The sequence below is a fragment of the Odontesthes bonariensis genome, chromosome 3 (assembly GCF_027942865.1).
Source record: "Odontesthes bonariensis isolate fOdoBon6 chromosome 3, fOdoBon6.hap1, whole genome shotgun sequence".
NCBI lineage: Eukaryota > Metazoa > Chordata > Actinopteri > Atheriniformes > Atherinopsidae > Odontesthes > Odontesthes bonariensis.
In genome coordinates, this window is record NC_134508.1 from 6,721,194 (window position 1) to 6,742,745 (window position 21,552).

General features: G+C 40.6%; 2 protein-coding genes and 1 long non-coding RNA gene across 3 annotated transcripts; 1 reads left to right on the forward strand and 2 right to left on the reverse strand.

Moving 5' to 3' along the window:
• Nucleotides 1–10: 10 nt before the first annotated feature.
• Nucleotides 11–5,929, reverse strand: LOC142376693 (uncharacterized). Its single transcript, XR_012769469.1, has 4 exons — nt 5,759–5,929; nt 4,210–4,321; nt 1,439–1,487; nt 11–1,263 (listed from the first exon to the last, which is right to left on the reverse strand). It is a non-coding gene; the product is annotated as an uncharacterized LOC142376693 (long non-coding RNA).
• Nucleotides 5,930–6,700: 771 nt separating this feature from the next.
• Nucleotides 6,701–9,048, forward strand: LOC142377686 (nuclear factor 7, ovary-like). Its single transcript, XM_075461997.1, has one exon. The coding sequence runs from the start codon at nt 6,814–6,816 to the stop codon at nt 8,215–8,217; it is 1,404 nt and encodes a 467-aa protein (XP_075318112.1). The 5' UTR covers nt 6,701–6,813; the 3' UTR covers nt 8,218–9,048.
• Nucleotides 9,049–11,785: 2,737 nt separating this feature from the next.
• Nucleotides 11,786–16,644, reverse strand: cyc1 (cytochrome c-1). Its single transcript, XM_075460162.1, has 7 exons — nt 16,516–16,644; nt 14,686–14,876; nt 13,830–13,956; nt 13,252–13,409; nt 12,999–13,159; nt 12,784–12,884; nt 11,786–12,560 (listed from the first exon to the last, which is right to left on the reverse strand). The coding sequence occupies exons 1-7, from the start codon at nt 16,594–16,596 to the stop codon at nt 12,456–12,458; spliced, it is 924 nt and encodes a 307-aa protein (XP_075316277.1). The 5' UTR covers nt 16,597–16,644; the 3' UTR covers nt 11,786–12,455.
• Nucleotides 16,645–21,552: the final 4,908 nt, after the last annotated feature.

The window sequence follows — 21,552 nt, forward strand, 5'->3', positions numbered from 1 at the left end:
ATCTGGGGGGGCAGAAAACAATACCTGAAAAAAATCGGTGGAAAACCACTACTACAACTTCAAGCATAATAATAATAATAATAATAATAATAATAATAATAATAATAATAATAATAATAATAATAATAGTAATGATTCAATTCGGTAATGAAAATATGGTCACACTAGCAAAAAATTGTGACCGTCAATTTCAATTTTTAATTTTGTTTAACGTGCTCCACATTCTCCATTGAGGGTTTAAATTCAAGTAAATACTTTGGGCAAGACATCCAGCCAACTCCAGCTTTTTATTACCGTCTAGATTTCAGATCATTATATACAACAAAAACATCCAAAAATGTGAAAATCGCCTTTTTTTTTCAGCAGCAAGGGGTTAAGGTTACGGGGGGGGGGACAAGATAACAAAAAAATAAATAAAGCTATAAACTTTGCAGACATATGCTTTTTTAAAATCACCAACTGCATTTATTCTATCAATACAAGACACAAACAGAGATAATAAATCGTGGCCTTTTTTTCTGGCCAGTTTTCTTTGATGGACAGGGCATTTCTCAGGGGGGCAGGACTTGTTCCTGGGGGGGCAGAATCAAAATTATTTCTGCTGATTGATTCCAAGACATTAAAACACCTGAAAAGCAATCTACCATCTGGAGCTAACACGTCTGATTAACTCCTAAAGTTTCCCAAAAGTTCATAAAAGCTTCCAGGGTTCAAATCAGTGTCTTAATCACTCAAATCACTCTTTAGCCACAGAGCAAGAGACAATGAAGGAGCTACTGCAACATCTTTTTTTCTCTTTTAACAGGGCGCTGGTCTTCAAAGTTTACTGAGCTTTACATGGATTGAATTTCTGCCTGTGATATAAAGCTCAAGACTTGAGTTTTATAAGATTTCTTTGGATACAGGACATCTAAAAGACTCCCATTCAAAAAACTACTCCTCTAATTAAATACTAAGTCCAAACCTTTTCCAATTATAGTCACTTCCAGCTGTAAAAAAGACCAAGACAGTGATGCCTGAATGCCAACCTGGAGACTTTAAAACCACAGTTTACAAGCCACTGGGCGACGACATCCAGGTGGTGACTTCCATTTCTTATGTACAGTTTCTGATTATAGCTAGAAAGATGATATCAGTGTTTGCAGCAGTTGGATTGGGACACTTTGATAAGACACCGCCTGGGAAAACTGGGTTTTGTAAGCTCTTCCACTTCCCTGGAGAAACAGCAGAGGGCGCTGCTGCTCAGTAAGTGGACACACAGCTCTATTGGGAGAAGACAATCACTCACTCATGGAAAATAGAGTAGTTACATTTATCAGTTACAAAATTCATAAAACTCAATGAGAAAAGGTGAATGGAAAGAGCAAAAGTAGAAGAGAAACTACTCTGAAGTACAAAAAAGTTCACCCCCCCCCCCCCTCTTGAGATGCTTTTTTACCTGTTCTGAGGAAGACCAGTAATCTATGTAAAGGGTGAAATTACATGACCTGGAAAAGATTCCAATGACATGTAGTAGTTTAGTCAGATTCCATTCAGTGGAGCAGCCACTGCACGCCTCCACGAGTAATTACCAAAGTGTTTTAATTGCTAGTTTAGTTTTTATGAGATCAATTAATTCAAAAACCCTCCCACGCATGGCCATTGGGTTAAAGTTTCAGCTACTTGTGGTTTTCCAGTTCATAACCCCTCGTCTTTGTCTCTCTGGAACAACAACACAGGGTTTTTGTGTATCCGGGCACTGACAACAGGCAGGATTCAAACCAGACGCTGCACCACTGCAACTTATGAAACCCACCATTGATTGAGTCATAAGTTTTGATCTCACAACCTCTGAAGTTGAAAGCATTCACCTAACAGTCTGAACTATTCTTCCAAACACTTGGGTGTGCTACCCTGAAGCTATTTTTTGAAATTTGACCTATAAAATAAATACATCTCATTGCATTCATGACTTTTGACAAATACAGATCATTGAGACTCACTGGGATGTGACCCTAACCTCCTGAGCCATCTTGTTACACTTTTATCTTCCTTTCTGGTCACATTCGATTCTTCCAATTTGGATGTTATACTTAAAAATATATATTCAGTCATAACTTTAAATCCCCTTAATGCGGCATCTAGAAGAGTTATAATAGTTTGTCTTTAGAATTTTATATTTGCGTCTTTCTTCTCCCTTTAATCCTCGGACGGCCCCTCAGATTTACCACATGTCCACATATAAAGAACTTTACACAGAATAGTTCAAAGCTGCTTCACCTCCAGCAGCTGCAACAGAACTAGTCTGTGAGTACACTGATGCTTCAGTTTGAATCTAATTAATCTAATGACGTCAATAATATATCAGCCAGGGGGAACTAAGCCCGTCCTATTTGACTTTACTCTAACTTTTTGCTGCTAACACTAATGCATAATTACTAAGGTAAGGATATTTTCCTACCTGACTTTGACTTGCTATGTTGGTTCTTCTACTGAAATGGATTATTTGAGCACTTTATCAACAACTGGATAAATGAGTGAGCAATAAAGGCATCCCAAATGTTCAGCTGCAGGGATATTTCACAACAAGGACAGAAGAAAGGTGTTCATGATGACTTATAATTAACCTGTGAATTATTACTGAATAATTAGGTAACCATTAAGAAAGCCTTTGATTCTGTAGCAGAGGAAAGGGTGGTCCATTCCACCAGCATCATACAGGTATACAGATGCTCTTAGTCTGTCTGCCTGTATCCTCTCAGACTCCTACATTTGACTCTTTAAAGGGATAGTTCGCCTCTTTTGACATGAAGCTGAATGACATCCCATATTAGCAATATCATTTCTGAACATCTTCTTACCCCCTGCTGCGTCCTGTGAGCGGAGTTCCAGCCTCGTTTTGGTGTTGATGAAGGTAGTCCGGCTAGTTGGCTGGGGCTTAAAAAATAAAGCGTTTTGCTTCTCAGAACAATATGCGTTCAAAAGAGTAATACATTTGCATCACAAAATGGTTCTCCAGAAAAAGTCAGACCTCACAATCGCTTGGCCCTATTTTCTTTCCCTTCATATCAATGCATACTGCCGCCTGCCGATAGCCGCACCTGTTATGGTGTTTGCTGCTCGGTCTGCACTTCGGCCTGCACGGTCTACACAGCCCGCAGTGATACGAAGGGAGAGAGAAAATAGCGCCAAGCGATTGTGAGGTCTGACTTTTTCTGGATGAACGATTTTGTGATGCAAATGTATTACTCTTTTGAACGCATATTGTTTTGAGAAGCAAAACGCTTTATTTTTTAAGCCCCAGCCAACTAGCCGGACTACCTTCATCAACACCAAAACGAGGCTGGAACTCTGCTCACAGGACGCAGCAGGGGGTAAGAAAATGTTCATAAATGATGTTGCTAATATGGGATGTCATACAGCTTCATGTCAAAATAGGCGAACTATCCCTTTAAGTCAGAATTGATGGCTCGTCGGTAGTTATTGAGATTTGGATGGTAACTTTTGCTTTAAATGTTATTCCTTTTAATCCTGCTTTTAGTCATTTTTATCGACATTCTTTTACTGTGATTACTTGAAGCTGTTTACAGTGAATGTGCTCAAGTGTTTTCCTTGCAGGGAAGCTGGATTGTCACAAGGTTCTACATAGCAAATAATCTTTCATATCTTGAGTTTGTATAATATGGCGTGCTCTTATCCCAATTGTTTGTAGGCTTCTTGGGTTTGGGTGGTCTTTAGTCCAAGGTATTGTACATCCAAGTTAAAAAAAATGAGAAAAAAGAAATTCTCTGACTCAGGCACTCCCAATTAAAATGTCTTTATTACTTGACAAGTCCTACTTGGACATTTTAAAAACAAGGCCTTTGTCTCTGCCTTAGTCAGAGAATTTCTTTTTTCTCATTTTTTTTAACTTGAATCTTTCATATCTGTTAAGATTATCACCGATGTCTTTGGACTGAAGTCATCTAATGTCTTATTCAAGGTAAAAACCTTTTTTCTCAGGTTTAAGTACACACATTTTACTAAGCATTTGAAGGAAATGCATATATCTACAGAATCTCATCATGAAATAATTTACGTCACTTTTAAATCTCAAAATCAGTGACATAAACTGTACACATCTACACACAACAATAAAAAAAAGGCCTAGGACACCACCAGATTACATCAAAATTCCTCTTTGATTTAATCATCTGTGCTGAGCAAGCATGAGGCAACAGAAAAAAAAACCTTCAGCAGAACCAGAGACAGGAACGAGGGCCATCTGCCTCGGCCAGCTGGGGGTTGAGAGGACAGGAAAGAGGGGACAACAAGCACCATAACACCAGGTCAGGGACACCTGCTGAGAAAGAGAAACACAAGTTAATGACAACAATAATGTCATATTTACACGAAGAGTAGAGAGAGCAGAGGAAGGAGAGTTGCGCATTGCATCATGGGAGAGCACATAACTAAAACCCAACCAGACAGCAAGTCACATCTGAAGGAAACATTGACAGAAAACAAAAAGAAAACACATATAAAGTGGAGGCAAGCTTGGGTCTCTGGGGTGATGGTTATATATATCTCCAGTTTCCCAATATAGACCTTTAAAACTGGTAATTTCTCAACAGTTTCACCAAATGCTGCAATTGTCTTCCTGTCAGCAGTTATTTCCAGGTCCACAAGCACACAAAAGAGGGAAATTTGTGTCCCAGGATACGACTTAGTAGATGACCTCTGATGAGAGTTTCCCATGACATTAAGTTGAAGATCTGACCAGCGTTTCACTCCGGATTCACAGATTCATCGTCACTCAAACAGATGTCAATGTCATCCAGCTTGACTATCTTCATTCCTTCCACTTTTTCCAGTTGCATACCATTACGCTCTGCTAATAATGTGATTGTTCCCGTGATGAGCGAGGCTCTCAGAATAGACTTGCAGACGTTGAAGTTTAGGAAAAAGAAAAAGAAAAACTGTTTCTTACCAGACCTTGGCACCAACCATTGATATATATATGCAAACAATGGAAAAAAAAGAATTTGCAGAGCCATGTGACCTTTTCATGTCATGTCACATGTGCACTATGACCAGCACTGTGCTGTTGGTTATGACTTTGAAATGCAATCATTCACACTTATAATCTAAGTAAAAATACTTTGCAAACTGGATAATTTAACCAGGAAACATCTGCAGATGAATATCAGTGGGCTTTTGGTTTAGGCCAAAAATCCATCTGTGATATGTTCAGAGAATATAAAGCCAGCAGAGCTCTTAGATCCAAGGACTCAGGTCAGCTGGTCCAGTCCAGAGTCCAGACTAAACATGGAGAAGCAGCATTTAGCTGTTATGCTGCAAACAAGTGGAACAAACTGCCAGTGGAGATTAAACTTTCACCAAATGGAGACATTTTTAAATCCAGGTTAAAAACATTTCTTTTCTCATGTGTCTATGCATGAAATCTGCACAATATCTTTTAATTGATCTGGACTGTTGCTTGTAGATGCACAACACATGTGGAGACAACATCCAATTAAATTATAACTCTTAAAATACATTTCTACATGATTTTGGCTCAATTTAATGCAAAGAAATCAGGCGTTTTTTTTACTTTTTTCCAATATTTTCATCTTTACTTCATTGGCATTCAATTATTCCCCCAAATTATGACATCAGTCAATATGCCATCCTGTTCACCAAACAGTATACTCATTCCACAGAAAAAATTAGAAAAATCCAACCAAAATCATTGGATCTGTGATGATTTCACTATAAAGGGTAAGAACAGACAACTTACTCGGTTGGAAGACTTGTTGCACAAACACGTATATGAGTAAATGAGGACGAAGAAGAGGTGAACAGAGGTGTAAGTAATCTCCAGAGAAAACAAGTTTGAGACACATCCCACAGACTGTTATACACTCTTTTCTTTCCAGTTCACATGACACTGAAGACAGCAGCATGTTGCAGGTACACATTCCAGTCGTGTTCTGTGTCAGCTTCATCGTGCCATGCAGGAAGAAGTTGTTGGTATGAATCTCTACCGTTCAGGCAGAGGTTCAGGTTGATAGGACTTTTAGAAAACATACTAAAAACATGGCTAAAGTACTCAGGGATCTACCAATCGGAACATAAACAAGAAAAAAAAAAGGAATTTAAAAAGAATCAAATTGTTCAAATTGGCTTTGTTCTTAGACATTATGAATGAAATAGTCTCTGTATTTTATGACGAAGCATTTTGAACCTACTCATGTCCAATCATACTCGGTCGAGTGTGAGTCCAACTATGTGAAATAATGAGTCTATAAATACAAATGAGACCCGGAAATCGAGGCTCAGTCTGACGGATTTCCTGCGGGAGCTCTGTTCCACTGAGCCCAGCGCTGTTATGCGTGACGTGTGACTACCAATTAACACTTTAATTTAACTTGAGATTCCTCCGGCTTGTTCTTGAGCTTCCAATGAAAGAATCGAGCTAACAAAATAAATAATGTCTGAACTAAGATAAAAACACTAACACAAAAAACATGAGAAAAACAAAGCCTCAGCAGTCAATCTCATTCCATCTTATTCAGTGACATCAGGGTTTAGCAGTAACTTCTCGTAAGTGTTCAGGGGGGGATTTGCTGTTTTTCAGCACTGAATTAAGCTCCACCCCTAAACTGACATGCCATTCTTCCTTGTTAACACCCACATAAAAACCACAGCACAGTTCACAAGCAGATCAGTCTAACGACTTTCCACTGAGAGCGGACGGCCGGAGCAGCGAACACCACTTCAGTCTCCTCCAGCAGTATGTACTGAACCTAAGGTTTATACAAGATATTACTTAATAATAAAATCGTCGAGCAAATGTCGGAAATGTCGTTGAGATCGGAGGAGGATCTCTGTTGCATTATCTGCCGGGACATCTTCAGGGATCCTGTGGTGCTGTCGTGCAGTCACAGCTACTGCAAAGCCTGCCTGGAGAACTGGTGGAGGGGGAAGCAAATACCGGAGTGCCCAGTCTGTAGGAGAAGATCATCGAAGAGCGATCCCCCTCGCAACTTGGCGTTAAAAAACCTTTGTGAGGCGATCCTACTGAGAGCAGAGCAGGCACCTGCAGCAGGAAGGGAGACTCTCTGCGGTCTGCACTCTGAAAGGTTCAAACTCTTCTGTCTGGATCATCAGGAGCCCATCTGTCTCGTCTGTCAGCATTCAGACGCACACACTGGACACACATTTAAGCCGATTGATGAAGTCGCAGGGAAGCGTAAAGAGGAGCTCAGAAAACTCCTGAGGCCTTTACAGCAGAAGCTGAAGCTCTTTGAAGAAGCTAAAGGAGAGTGCGATCTGACGGCGGAACACATCAAGGCCCAGGTTCGGTACACAGAGGGGCACATCAGGGAGCAGTTTAAGAGGCTCCATCAGTTTCTGCAAAAGGAAGAGGAAGACAGGATTGCTGCTCTGAGGAAGGAAGAGAGCCGGAAGAGTCAGACGATGAAGGAGAAGATTGAGGCTCTGAGTAAAGAGATAGCGGCTCTTTCAGACACAATTAGAGCCACAGAAGAAATACTGGGAGCTGAGGATGTCTCATGCCTGCAGAACTCCAGGACGGCTGCAGAAAGAGTCCTGCAAGGCCCCTTGCTTGATGACCCAAAGCCAGTCCCAGGGGCTCTTATAGATGTGGCCAAACACCTGGGCAACCTGACCTTCAACATCTGGAACAGGATGAAAAATGCGGTCCCCTACACTCCAGTGATTTTGGATCCAAACACGGCAAATGATGAGCTGATCCTGTCTGATGACCTGACGAGCGTGAGATGCGGACAGAGGCAGAACCTTCCCGACAACCCGGAGAGGTTTGACTTCTTCCGCATCGTCCTGGGCTCGGAGGGCTTCGACTCAGGGACCTGCAGCTGGGATGTGGAGGTCGGAGAAGGCGCCGACTGGTTTGTGGGCGTCTCTGCAGAGTCTGTTATAAGAAAAGGACAGCATCCGTCTTGTTTATGGAGAATAGGACACTTCAATGGAAAATACATAGCACGCTCCTTATCGGATCCATCCGAAGAGCTTTCGTTGATGGGAAAGCTCCGCAGGATCAGGGTGTATCTGGACTGGAACAGAGGAAAGCTGTTGTTCTTTGATCTTGACACCGACACACACATTCATACCTTCACACACACTTTTACCGAGAGACTTTTCCCATACTTCAACACTGTGAGTGCACGTCCACTGAGGATAATACCGGAAACATTTTCCTCAACACCAAGTTGAAAAGGCATTCATGCTGCCTGAAAGCTGGAATTCATTTCATTGACATTGATTTGATATAGAGTAGTAGGACACTGACTGGACTTCACCTCTCCTGTAAAAACTTGGACTTTGTGCGAGTGTAATGGATGCAGTTACACAATCAAAGATGCTATTCACAGTACTGGAAATAGTACTAAACAGCATGAAAATATTTACGAGAAACATCGTTTTATGATTCAGTTTTATCAATTAAATTTTATTCCTCAGTGAATCATTTGAAAAAGACTGTTTATCAGCTTTTATACAAAATCTTGTCACTGTGAAAGTTGCTAATAACACTGAACAGAATGCACATGCTTGCATATTTTCAGGTTAGCCTGATCTAATGTTATCTAATTCAAACTGGCAGCATGCCACAATGTAACTTTATTTCCTTTCAAAGAGCACATGTTGTGGTCAATTAAAGGTTCAGGTAGCTGCTTATTCTTTGGATACGTTAAATAGTGAGAAAATGACCTTGTATAGTCTTATCCGAGGTATTTTTTCTTGACCTGGTTGGAAACAGATCATGAAGTCATGGAAAAATGGTGTGAAAATATTGTAAAAACTTCGAAAAAGCCTATTATGCAACAAGAAACTGAGAACTAAATACGTTTCGTGGCATTGTGCCTGTGTGAAGGGAAAAAAAACAAGATGCACTGACGGAAAAACTCCCTTTGGAAACTTTTTACATGCCAGGAAACTCCTTTTGATTTGATCACCTCCCAATTTCCTGATAAGTAGAACACAGACAGCTCAGGTATGAACCAGAACATCCCGTCAGACGGAGAACATCTGTTTTACCAAGCTTAGCATGGATTGGACTGAAGACTTACAGATTAAACAAGAGAAAAACGTGACTGTCAGGTATGTGCAGTTTGATGATTAAAGCTGTTGTTGATTCACACAGGGATGAACAACACCAGGTTTATCCTGGTGTACCAGTGGTAGGTATTTCCTTCGGTGGAATGCTTTTAATTATTTCCCTTTGTGCATTTTAAAATATTGAGTTCAGGACTCAAATGCTTTTAAACTCTTTGTCTTGTGCCGTACATTAACCTACACCCCATGTGGCCCAGCTCCGCAGTTATTCTGAACGTCACTGCAGAGATTTCTTTCCAAGAAATCAATAAAAACATGCCGAGGACTCATTGGACACCCGGGGTAGACAGGCTCTTAATGAACCCAATTAAATGCTTTCTCAGGTGTTCTCCTCCCTGCCCATGACTCTATGATGGAGTGATGTGCAGTTTCTGCCTCTGGTAGTTCCAGATTAGGAACAGATTTCTTTGTATGAAGCAGTTTGTCGGTAAAACTGACTTCAGGTTAGCATAAGTTAGCAAACACGTAGAACTCAGAGCTGCAGCAGATAGTTTTGTAATTGTTTTCATAACTGTATAAGCAGAAATGGCTGTTTTCACTTCTAAATTACAGTTATTTGCTGCTTGCCTTTTGTCACACATGCACACGAATGGAATATATTTGGATTTAAGCCTGTTGGCCGCACTAAACCAGTTCCAGAGGCGCACCTTGTCAACAGGCAAAGCAGGCAACTGCATGGAGCCCCGAGCCACTAGGGGCCCCCCGAGAGCTGAGGTGCATTCAATCAAAGATTGTCTAGTTTAATTTATAAACTGTCTCAAACAGTGGCGAACGTTCGTGGTGAACATGTTTTCTTTGAACAGTTAAATTTAAATGATTTAGTCAAAGATTGTCTAGTTAACATGCCATTCTATAATTCCATAATTGCACTGTTGACTTCAAGTTCCACTGCAGGCTATGTTCGCGGAGAACTAGCCCCTCAGAGTGTTTGCGATTGTTGGCAACGTTCGCCGGAATTTTTTTTGCTAGAATCGCCACTGACCAGTTCCCACAGTGTAAACCGTGGTCAGGAACCGCCAGTAATATTCCTCTCACTGCAAAGCACAATACAACTTTTTAACCTGGTTATAATCACCCTTAATTTCTGAAAATATCTTATAACAGAAATGTCCCACAGTGCAAAGCTTATGTAAAAGAACAGAACCTTTGCATTAGCCTTGTGCTAACAGTATGTGTTACCTGTGAAGGCAGATAAGAAAACAAACTCTGAACATGAGATATGTGCAGAAACCAAATCAGATGAGATCATTAGTCTTTGGAAATCAGATCAGTTATAATAATTCTGTTTGTCACATTCCACATCTAAACACCTTGTGACGGATGACTGAGAATAATGTGGGTGACGAGGAAGGAATCTGAGGTTTAGCATTTGAACAAATTCCATGAACATGACATTGGGTCTCATGCAAGAACCGCTCGTACGCACAGATTTGTTCTTAAATCGTGCGTACGAGTGATTTAAGAGAATTGGCGCATTCACCAATCTTTTTGTATTTTTACGTTTTCTTTCAGGTACGAACAGAATTTACGAGTGATCCAGAGCTGTCGTAGGAGTTTCCTAAAATAGTCCGCTGTTATTCAAATCAAGTTTGTTTAACTCATGGATTGTATATTTAATTACTTTGAAGCAAACATAAATAAATATATACATTATACCCCATAATGATGCTGACATTATTCTGTTTGACTTTTTGCACTAATTGAAAGTTAATTTGACTATATAACAAAGTCAATGGGAAGCGCAGCGGCTGTCTTGCTACTTTTGGATGCCTTAGCGCGTCAGGCTCTTGGAAGAGACCGTGTGGAGACAGACGAATGGCTGAAATCGCGATTTTGATTGCCAAGGACTGTGCTGCTGCAAATATGCAGCTTGCTAGAGCCACGACTCCAGAGAAAAACACGCCGATCAAACCCAATTCCACCACACGCCCAGGTCCTCACCACTCTTGGATTTTTGGCCACAGGAACCTTTCAGAGGGAGACTGGAGACAGATCGGGGGTGTCCCAGTCCTCTGCGAGTCGTGCGCTCCCCTTGGTCATCAAAAGTCTCATCAGTTTATCACCCATGGTACATCAGATTCCCACACACCGCTGTCCAACAAGTACAAATTAAGAGGGACTTTCATGCCGTGGCTGGACTGCCAAACATAAATAGGAGCACTAGAATACACACATATACGCATCAAAACATCCGTGCCGTTGTTGAGCGCATTGAGCTGAAGGCCAGGTGGGTGCTTCTCGATACGATCCTTTAGCAGGTCCCGTAATTTTCCTTTATGGATCTTTGAAAGCAGAACTTCGGGCTCTGAGCCCGTGAAGTTGTTCTTTATGCGCCTTGATGCCATTCTCATGATTCAACACTTCCTGGCACAGGAGAGAGGAAGCACAGCCTAATATGGTATCATTTTGGGCGTGGAGAATGCAAATCTACTATCCTCGTGCACTTAAATACGCACGGGTGGGATTCATCATTCACGCAGGTTGTTTACACACTTTTTCCAAAGTTAAGATCATTTGTTGAATCTCACGTGGCGTGTTCGCACGAAAAAATTGAGAGAAATTTAGAATAAAAATCTGAAAATGTTCTTGCATGAGGCCCATTGTTCCCCCCTCCTATGCTCCAGCGTTGTGAACTACTTAAAGCAAATGTTAACCGGTCCACAAATGGTATTTTTTCACCAGTTTATTAAATATGTACATGACAAAGTTCATACAATGCAGCATTAAAATGGTTGACATGTATCCCTACTGCTGAAGCCGAAAACAGAAAGTGCCACACCACGCGTTTCAGTTAAGATAATTTATTTTATACAGTAAAACAGAGGTTTAGGTCATGCTTTGTGCAGACGACAGCAAAGGATGAATTTAAATGCACCCAGGATGTTACAAAGTTTGAAACCCACCATTTCTCAACATTTGCGTGTGGGTATTGAGCATCTTACAAAGATAGCTAGTCAATAAACGTATCAGTCAATTGCGAGAAAGCGTCCGATGCGTGACGTAAAGATGTGAACTGCTTCTAGTGAGGACTCCTTGCAGATCCAACAAATTTTGGGGAGGGTGCGTTCAAGAACGCCACAAATCTCTAACAAACTGGCACCACAATATTGCAGATTCAGGAAAGTCTGCCACACGAGTGGTTCTACCATGCCAAGAACTTAAAAAAAAGAAAACAAAAAGGCATTTTCCACTGAAATCAACATAGTATTTATACCCTTAATTCTCCCTCTCCTCTGAGAAAGGCATGTCTGTCAATCATTGTGTTTATTATGAACGTTGTGGGGTCTTTGAACGCAGCTCTCAGTTTTAGGCCCAGGTTGGGGGGTGTGTGCTTTCTTTTACTTGGGAGGCCTGTAGGCGATCTTCCTGCTCTTCATCACAGACCACCTGTGCCTCTTCATGTAGTAGAGCAGAGGGACGATGATGGCTGCGCCCATCAGCAGCTGGGAGGACAATGACAACAGAAAGATTCAGTCCACAACACTGTACTTTTATGCCATATCCTTCTTTTGTGCTACGTTTCACTTTCCTATCGACAATAATCTCCGTTTTAGAGAGTTATTATCATTAAATTAATCTGTCAAACAGACCCTGGAAGCTGTAATTAGTCTGCTCGAGTTGGACAAAACAGAGAAAAACCTTGAAAGTCTAAAACGTGCGCTGTACCTTCAGCCCCATGCGTTTGCGTTGGTCGTGCTCCGGCTCAGCAGCCCATCTCAGGAAGGTACACACGTCTTTAGCGACCTGACTCATGGTAGCAGGGGTTCCTATGGTAACAGTCAGAAACCCGTCAGCATGGGGATTTTGTGCAACTCGATTTATTTTTGAAGATTTTCTCTACTTTCGGCAGCATCGCAGCACATAACGCACACCGTACTCACCGTCCTCAAACTCCAGGATTTCGTTGTAGATGGGCGGGGCCATGCCGATAGCCTGACCAGGGAAGTAGGGGTTGTAGTAGAGTCCTTCTCTCACCGTCACTCCTGCAGGCGGCTCACAGTAACCCGTCAGCAGGCTGAACACGTAGTCCTCTCCGCCATGTCTGCAGGGAAGCAGAGAGACATACGTTAGCGTCGGTATTTCAGACGGACTTGTGGCTTTTAAACAACAAAACTGGATGTTTTATGGAGTTACCTGGCATTGACGATGTAGCTGAGGTCTGGAGGAAGGGCTCCGTTGTTGGCGACGCGGGCTGCCTCGGGGTTGGGGTAGGGCTTTGGGAAGTAGTCTGACAGCTTTCCTGTCCGTGTGAACATCTCGCCATTCTCATCAGGACCGTCCATCACCTCACACTAAACACAACACAAGACTCATTCAATCTCTGTTCAAAAAGCTGGAAATGTAACAGCAGACACAGCTGACTACTACCATCTACTGGCAGAACTTGGTACTAACATCTAAACATCAAGAATTAAATGACATCAGCTTTTGAAGTGGTGTAGACCAGGGAAACCCACATCGGGTCCTTTAGATGTTTCCCTGCTTCAACACATCTGAGTCAGATTAAATGGATCTCTTCAAAGGTTTGTTAAGTTCTGCTCAAGCCTGCTAATGATCATTCATCTGAATCAGGTGTGCTGAAGCAGGGAAACATCTAAAACCTGCAGGACAGTGGCCCCCCGAGGACCGGATGTGGGCATCCCTGGTGTAGACAATGATGTGATCAATTTAAAACCGCTCCATCACGGACTCCATCAGCCCCACAGCCTCACCTCCTCAGCTATGACCTTAACCTCCTCCTCTGTGTGTGACACTCCCACCAGATTTCTGAAGGCCAGGTACTCCATACTGTGGCAGGCTGAACACACCTGCTTGTACACCTGGTAACCGCGGCGAATACTGCAGGAACAGAAAGAGGAGACATTTATGTTCAAATCCTTATACAAAGAATATGACTGAAGGTCTTTAAATTCCAAGTGTAAATGTTTAAAATTTAGAGATGAAACTGTTGGTGAATTCTAGTGTTTTTTCAGTAAAATTTTCCAATTTTTTTCCATTTCAGGATTATTCCTTACCAGGTAAATTAATCATTATTAGGTTTCGTCCATTTCTGCTAAATAAAAATGACAAACTGAAGTTTTTGTCTGTCAAACCTTTGACTGGCACTGTTTTTTTTTTGTTTTGTGTTGGAGGAGTTTGGAGTTGCCTTCTTTCTAACACAATAGAACTGGATGGCAGAGCTACATACCAGTTTCAGTTCAGAAATGATCAACATAGCAATTTTGGACTAAAAGGAAGACATTAAATCTAATCTTGCTTAAGAATTTTTATCTGAACAAGAATGAACAAACAAATGACTGATTTCAGTGCAGAGATGCTGATTCTCAATCTTTACAGTTGATACATCAAAAACTCTGCAAAGTCACACCAGAATAAGCTAGACTGACATAACAAAACGGGAATGACTTTAACTTTAAATTGAAGATTTCTACAGATTGACAGTTCATTTATTTCCCTTTTTTAACTCAAAAGTCATCAGAAGTAGCAGATTTTTCAGGGCGAAATCTAATCCTGTGACCATATTAGATTTTTGCACATTTTGTGTACGAGCGAGTCCGTCCAACCCACCTTGCGTGGTCCAGAGAGGACAGAGGTCCAGCGTGGCTCCAGGGGTAGTGAGGGGGGTGAAGCTCCAAGTCGGAGGCTTTTACAGACTGGTGCAGCATCAAGGCGAGCCCTGCACCGCCGGCTGTGACCACACCTAGTGTTGACAGGGCGGCCTTCTTCTTCCCTGACAGACTGGCAAAGGACATGTTGACCTATAAAGGAACGAAAACAAAATTGGATACAAGTTATTTACTTATTCAGAATCACACAAAAGGTGATTACCCAGTAGGTCCAATTACAAAACCCTTTCCCCAAATTAAACTCATCATTTAGCAGCCAGCTGACACAGATATAAGAAGCCCTACTGATTGTTGACTTAGAAATTGTTCAACTGTCATTTTATTGTAAAATGATTGCAATTGAAATGTCTTTTTGTTGTTTATTAAAAAAAAAAAAAAAAAACATCTTAGCAACAGGAGACAACTGACAATAACTTCTATCACATCTGATCTTTTAAAATTCATTTAAAAGCCCAGAGGTTTGACAACTGGAATAAAAAAAAAGGAAAAGCGGCAACTATCCTTATTCAGGAGGCTTTTAACAATTATTTACATTAACTCAATTGAAAAAGGCTTTAAAACAAATTTATCAAACATAAGGGGAGTTTCTGATTCATAATAAGCTAAAAGCCTAATTTTCCTGGAAGGACAGGGACTGCAAGGTTTGGATCATCTTAGTGTCCTTGCTTGCAGTGTGTGATCTGATCTACTTATGAAACTGCCCTTCGCTGGTGTTTTTATAACCGTTTGAGGCTGGGCGGGGGGCATCACATGATCGCATCTGTGCACCTCACAAATAACCATCCTCACCATGCTCCATCTTCAAGCTGTCACAATGCTACACTCAGCAAGGGTGTTGTATACATATTAATTCAAGTTTGCTTTGGGAATTAAACTGTGTTTGAAGCAGCTGCTAACGGAAAACGCTTCAAAGCTGTTAAATAACACAACGCAGCAGAAGAATCTCATAAACTGGTCCCGGTGTCTCTGCCATGTCATGTCATCTTCACCTCCAGCCCTGATCTCTGCTGACACCCAGACAGCAGGGGATATGAAAAACTTAGGTTTAATTACATCACTAATTTATACTTTAATGACATAACGACCACAGGTATCGATTTTTTTCCTCACACATAAAACTTCTCAAAAACACAAAGCACTAAACCAGTCTAATAGTTGACAGGTTATAGATGAAAAGTACATTGAAACACGACTAGACCCGGCTTTTCTTAACCGGAAGTCTTATCAGTCCTTCAAATTGCTATCTTGTTAGCCAACTAAGTCAGCGACTGTTCTTTCCAACCACGAGAAAAACGAAACGGAACGATTATTTGGATTTAAATACCTACAAACACTGTTACGACACAGTTTGACGGACAAATTTGTTACCTTACATCTACAGCTGACAGAAAAATAGCGTTTAAACCAAGCTGTACATGTGCCGGCTGTTTGACACGTAACTAAGAGCTAGCTGCCAGCTAGCCTGTTACATAGCCTACCAAGAAGGGTACCGAGTAATATTATCATGTATGATTAATGTTAAATTTTATAGACATAAAATTTAGTCCCTTAAGTTGAGAATGACTAAATATATGAGGAGTAATAGATAAAGGCATTGACAACAGTTTGCAACAAGTGGGAAAACAAGTGACCTTGTCTCATCCCGTTGCTACCAACCAAGCTAACGTTAGCTCGCTAGCAGGACACCGGGAGGGAGCGCCTTTACACAACACTTTAGTTAAAAACACACACTTTTCCGAGTAGTTGATACAAGACTGATCTACAGGTGTACCTTGGGAGTTTTAAGGGTTTTCGGCACGCTGAGGAGAGCTCTCCCATTCCCCGAGAGCACCACGACTCGAAGCGCCGCCATCTTCGCTGCTGTTCTATTCTCTTTGAGGGAAGCTGCTGTCAAGACAAGCGCCAAAGAAACTCTGGGTGTTTCCGGGCTTAACCTTCAAAATAAAAACACGTTCGTGACGTACTTTGTGTTACACAATGAAACACCCGGTTACACATGTCACAGTAAAACGTCTCAGTCTCAGTTTTTATCGCATCAATATGCAAGGCTGGTGAAGATTGTAAATGTACGAGTACTATGGGGCTGCATTCGTTTGTTTAGCCCAGTTTTCATGTAGGTTTTTGAAGATGTTGAGTTATTGCTCTGTCATTGATTCAGAAAGACTTAAATCTTAAGATGTAAGACTGTATTGTAACAAATTAGTCATGTAAAACTTTACTTTATACAATCTTTAATGTTTTGTTTTTCTATTTGTATTTCCTATGTAGTTAAAATATGGATTGTTAGCGTTCCCCCCCCCCCTTCTTCTGTTTTATAATTGAATGAGCTTTTATTCTGAAGGTCAGCTTCAATGACCTAGCGGAAGTCCATAGCAGGACTTTTTCTTGTTACCTTGACGTAAATCTTACACAACGAATTTACACAACCTCTTTTTTTCCTCCAATAAATTGTTTTGTAACAGATTAATTAAAAATGAGAAATATTAATGGGTTCACAGCTGATTTTATACAGTATTTTATTCAAGACCATTTTGCTACAAATCACATATGAAGATAGTTTCACAAAGAAAGTCCATTTATTGGCTACTTCACGACTCTTAGATTAATATTTGACCTAGAAATCAAAGTCTGTGTCAGACTGCAGTAGCCTAAAGTCTGATATATCCTCAAACATGGAGGCAGAGCATTTGTTTGATTACACCAATCAGCCAATGACCCCAAACGACTTTTAAGAGAGAAAACTGTTTATTTGAACAAAAATTTGAACCCCTGAGCAGAGATGGCATCCCTGTAAACATGTCATATTTTGTATTTCTTTTACTGAAGAAAATATCAAAATAACATAACTTGAAAATCTAATTATAACATGGACCTTTTGTCTCTAATGTTTGAACAAGCTAGAAAACAGTCCCACTTTCTTATAACTTTGCTTCTCTACGGATGCAATGTAAATTTGATACTGTTCCAGTAGTAAAATCGAGGTGAAGTGGAGATCCATTACAAAGTCATTACACACATAAAAAGGGAAGGAAGAAAGAAAATATATATTTCTATATGTTTCCCTGGCAGTGTTTCAGAGCTGAGTTGTAATAATTAATATATTGTCCCAAATACTACATAGAATTTCATTCTAAAATTAGTAATTTAGGAAACAACCTCACTTCATTGGTTGTAATGGGGCCTGAAACCTGATGTAGTCTTTTGTGTTTCAATGATAATTGTGGTGATCAGGTTAGGAAGTGAAATTTCAAAGGACACTAGTGTACAGTACGAACATGAGATGGTGAGATTTGCTGAAAACAAAAATTGAAGATCATTTTGAGGCATAAGAAAAAAAAAACCAAACATGTATCATTCATAGTTGCTGCGTCACACACCCACATGGAGCACACAAATCTAAACTTTGACTAAGGGTGTTGTGTCTTGTTCCTCCAGAAGGTGGAAGCAAGGTAAAAATAATGATGATGAAAACACACAGGAGCTCCAGATCAAAGAAACCCAAACCTGGAGGGATGTAGCACCTCACTCAGAGAAGTCCAGGCAGACAGAAGCTACAGATATATATATTACTTTGTGATATAAGCACAAAGTAATTGATAAAATTAAAAAAACAAGGATGTTTTGCTATAGTCTTGCTATAGTTACAGGGCATAAAGAGGAGTCCAAATACTGTAATACTGTGACATAATACTTTTAGCTCCGTTTTGTCTCCTAATAAAAAGATAGTGAAGGGAAAGGATGATGTTGTTTTTTTGCATTAATGTAGATAACTTAGGCAGATAAGAGGAAGAATACATTTCCTGCATCCTGTACGATGCGAAACATCTGAAACCAAATCAGGACCCGGAATTTTTCAGGCGGACGCAGAAGTGAGTTAACATCCACCAGGATGCGAGTTGGAGCGAACAGATACAACATAAATAATGAAAAGCAAAACATCCAGCCTGAAATATTAAGATACATTAATACGAAAAGCTTGTCTGAACGAAGTGCGGCTGGTGTTGAGAAACTGTAATGGATGTTTGCTGTTAATGGCAGGTAGGTAATAAACTATTCATCAGCCCCAGCAGTCACTGTCATCTCCTGTCACGTTGGCACGACAGAAGGCATTTTCATTGTCTCTTCATTGTAGGGTTGCGTGACAAATGCTACAGCCTCATATCAGATTATTCAAACTTAAGTTTATCAAAGGTTTGTTTGTTTTCTTAAATCAGACCTTAAAACTGGGGCATCTATGACCATTTTGCTTATTTTCTGATAATATCTAGATTTAGTAGACATGGTGATGATAGGTTATCCTATTCATAGGAAACTCACAAAAGCAAATAGATAAATTGTAACTTTACTGGACGTATTCATTAAAATGTTGCTTGGTTTAAAATGTTTTTAAGTCGTCATGACCTTGAGAAAGCCATCCGTGCCCTAATAAGTTCAAGGTCAGACTGTTGCAATGCGCTTTATGTGGGCGTCTCCCAGTCTTCTCTCAGTCGCCTTCAGCTGGTGCAGAACGCTGCTGCCCGTCTTTTAACCAACACCAACAGACGTGTGCACATCACTCCTGTTCTTAACTCCCTCCATTGGCTTCCTGTCCTTTATAGAACTGATTTTAAACTTTTAATGTTTGTTTTTAAAGCTCTTAACGGCCTCGCCCCATCGTATTTATCTGAGCTTTTAACAGTCCTGGTAGAGCTCTGAGGTCAACAGATCAGTTTCTGCTGGAAGTGCCCAGGTCAGAATACAAACCCTGGGGTGAGCGAGCCTTTTCCCAAAGCTGCCCCCAGGCTCTGGAATAAGCCCCCCGTCCAGCTGCGTCTTATTTCTGACCTGGGCCTCTTCAGATCCAGGCTAAAAACCTACTTATTTAGGATGGCTTTTAATACCCAGTAGTATGATGACACTTTTATCTTATTCGATTTTGTTGTATTTTATTGCTTTCACCGCTCTTTTATTGTTTTTATTTGTTTTTACTTATTCTTCTCTTTATTTATTACCTGCTGTAAAGCACTTTGGTACATCGTAACGATTGTCTGTAAAGGGCTGTATAAATAAAATACATTTACATTTACATGTTAGTTATTTGTGTTTCTTAAAGTAAGTTTTGATTGTATTACAGATTAAAGTTCCGTGATTTCGATATCTTTTGGCAAACTGCCTGCAGCAGCATTTTCACTCATCTTGGCCTTGTGCATCATGGGAGCTGATTGATGGGAATGTGGCGCTGTTGCTGAACTCTGTGATCAGATCAGAAGAATCCTTCAACTCTGTGTATCAGACTTCAGGTAGAAGGATGCTGTTCCAGGTTTATGAACAAAGAGTCAAAAGCTTTCATTTATAATTGCTATAAATTCAACTGGACAAGTCTTAAATTTTACACGTCAGCCTTTTCTCCCTGACTGAATTACAAACAGAAGAAAACAACATGAAGTCAGATAACTGAAAAGCAAAGGTCGAGCTCTTGAAACCATTGATTCTAAATGAGCTGTCACACACTCACCGCAGCCTTTATAACGTTTTTAAGTTTTAATTATATAATCACATGATTTCCCTGATTAATCACGATTAATCGCATTTATACACAAAATCCAAAAATTTATTCAAAAGTAATGTATAGCTTTTAGGATTTAGTTTTATTTTAAATGTGCTGCCATATGAATGAAAGTGCCATAACATTTGTTGTGCAAACACACTTTTAACATCAGCATCTTTCTGTAGTTTTTATGTAGAAGCCTCGCTCCACTGTCTGTTTCCTTGAATGACTTGCTGCTATCAGTTGTGTGTTTTGCCTTTAAGTGATATTTTAGACTGGAACTACTACGCTGAGAAGACAATTCAACTTGGCAGTGTTTACAGATGACTTTGGTTCTGTCGACTCCGCCGTCTGGAAGAACTTTAAAATGAAAATGGCCGAGTAAAAGTTCCGTACCCTTCTCCATGTTTGGTGGATCCGCCGATTACTTTCTTTTCCGGTTCCGCAGCAGACAGCGACAGACTTTTACAAAATAAAAGCCTGTGAACAACAGACTTTTACAATGATAAAATAAATAATAAAACAGGGGTGGTCCGTGGCGTAGTGGGTTGAGCAGGCGCCCCATGTACAGAGGCTATAGTCCTCGCTGCAGCTGGCTCCAGTTCGACTCCCGCATCGGTCAGCCATGTGCTGCGTGTCGTTCCCCCTCTCTCTGCCCCCTGCTTCCTGTCTCTCTGAACGTTCCTATCCATTAATTGCACAAAAACCCCACAAATTCTTAAATTTTTTTTAAAAATGAAAAAATAAATAAAAGCTGCGTTAATGCGCAATAAAATATTTATCGGCGTTAAATAATCAACGAGTCAACGCGATAAAAACGAGTTAACTCACCCAGCCCTAATTAACAGGAATATCATGAAAGGGAGACAGTTAGAAAAAGAGGATGTTCAGCATCGTCACGTTGATAATTCATAGCATCAGTTTAATACATTGTTTTAAACTCAAGAGAACGATCTACCTTTGCGGATTCTGCTAGCTTCTGGTAGCTAGCTCCAGAGAAAGTTCATTACATGTTAAATGAAGAATCCTTATTCAACCCAATTCTAATCCAGTTCTATTTCTATTCTACAGGAGTATTTTTGGGCTGGATGGCTAATATCAGTGCACCACTATATTAGTAAAGGACTCTCATAGAGTTAAGAAATGCATTAAATGGTCATCCAGCCTGGTGCGGTTTTCCCATTGGCTGCTGCTCCTCAAAACCTTTTTGGTGCATTCTCTCTCCCGGGGCGTGCACATTAAGAAAATGGCACTGCATGCAGCAGACATGTTTTTACCAAC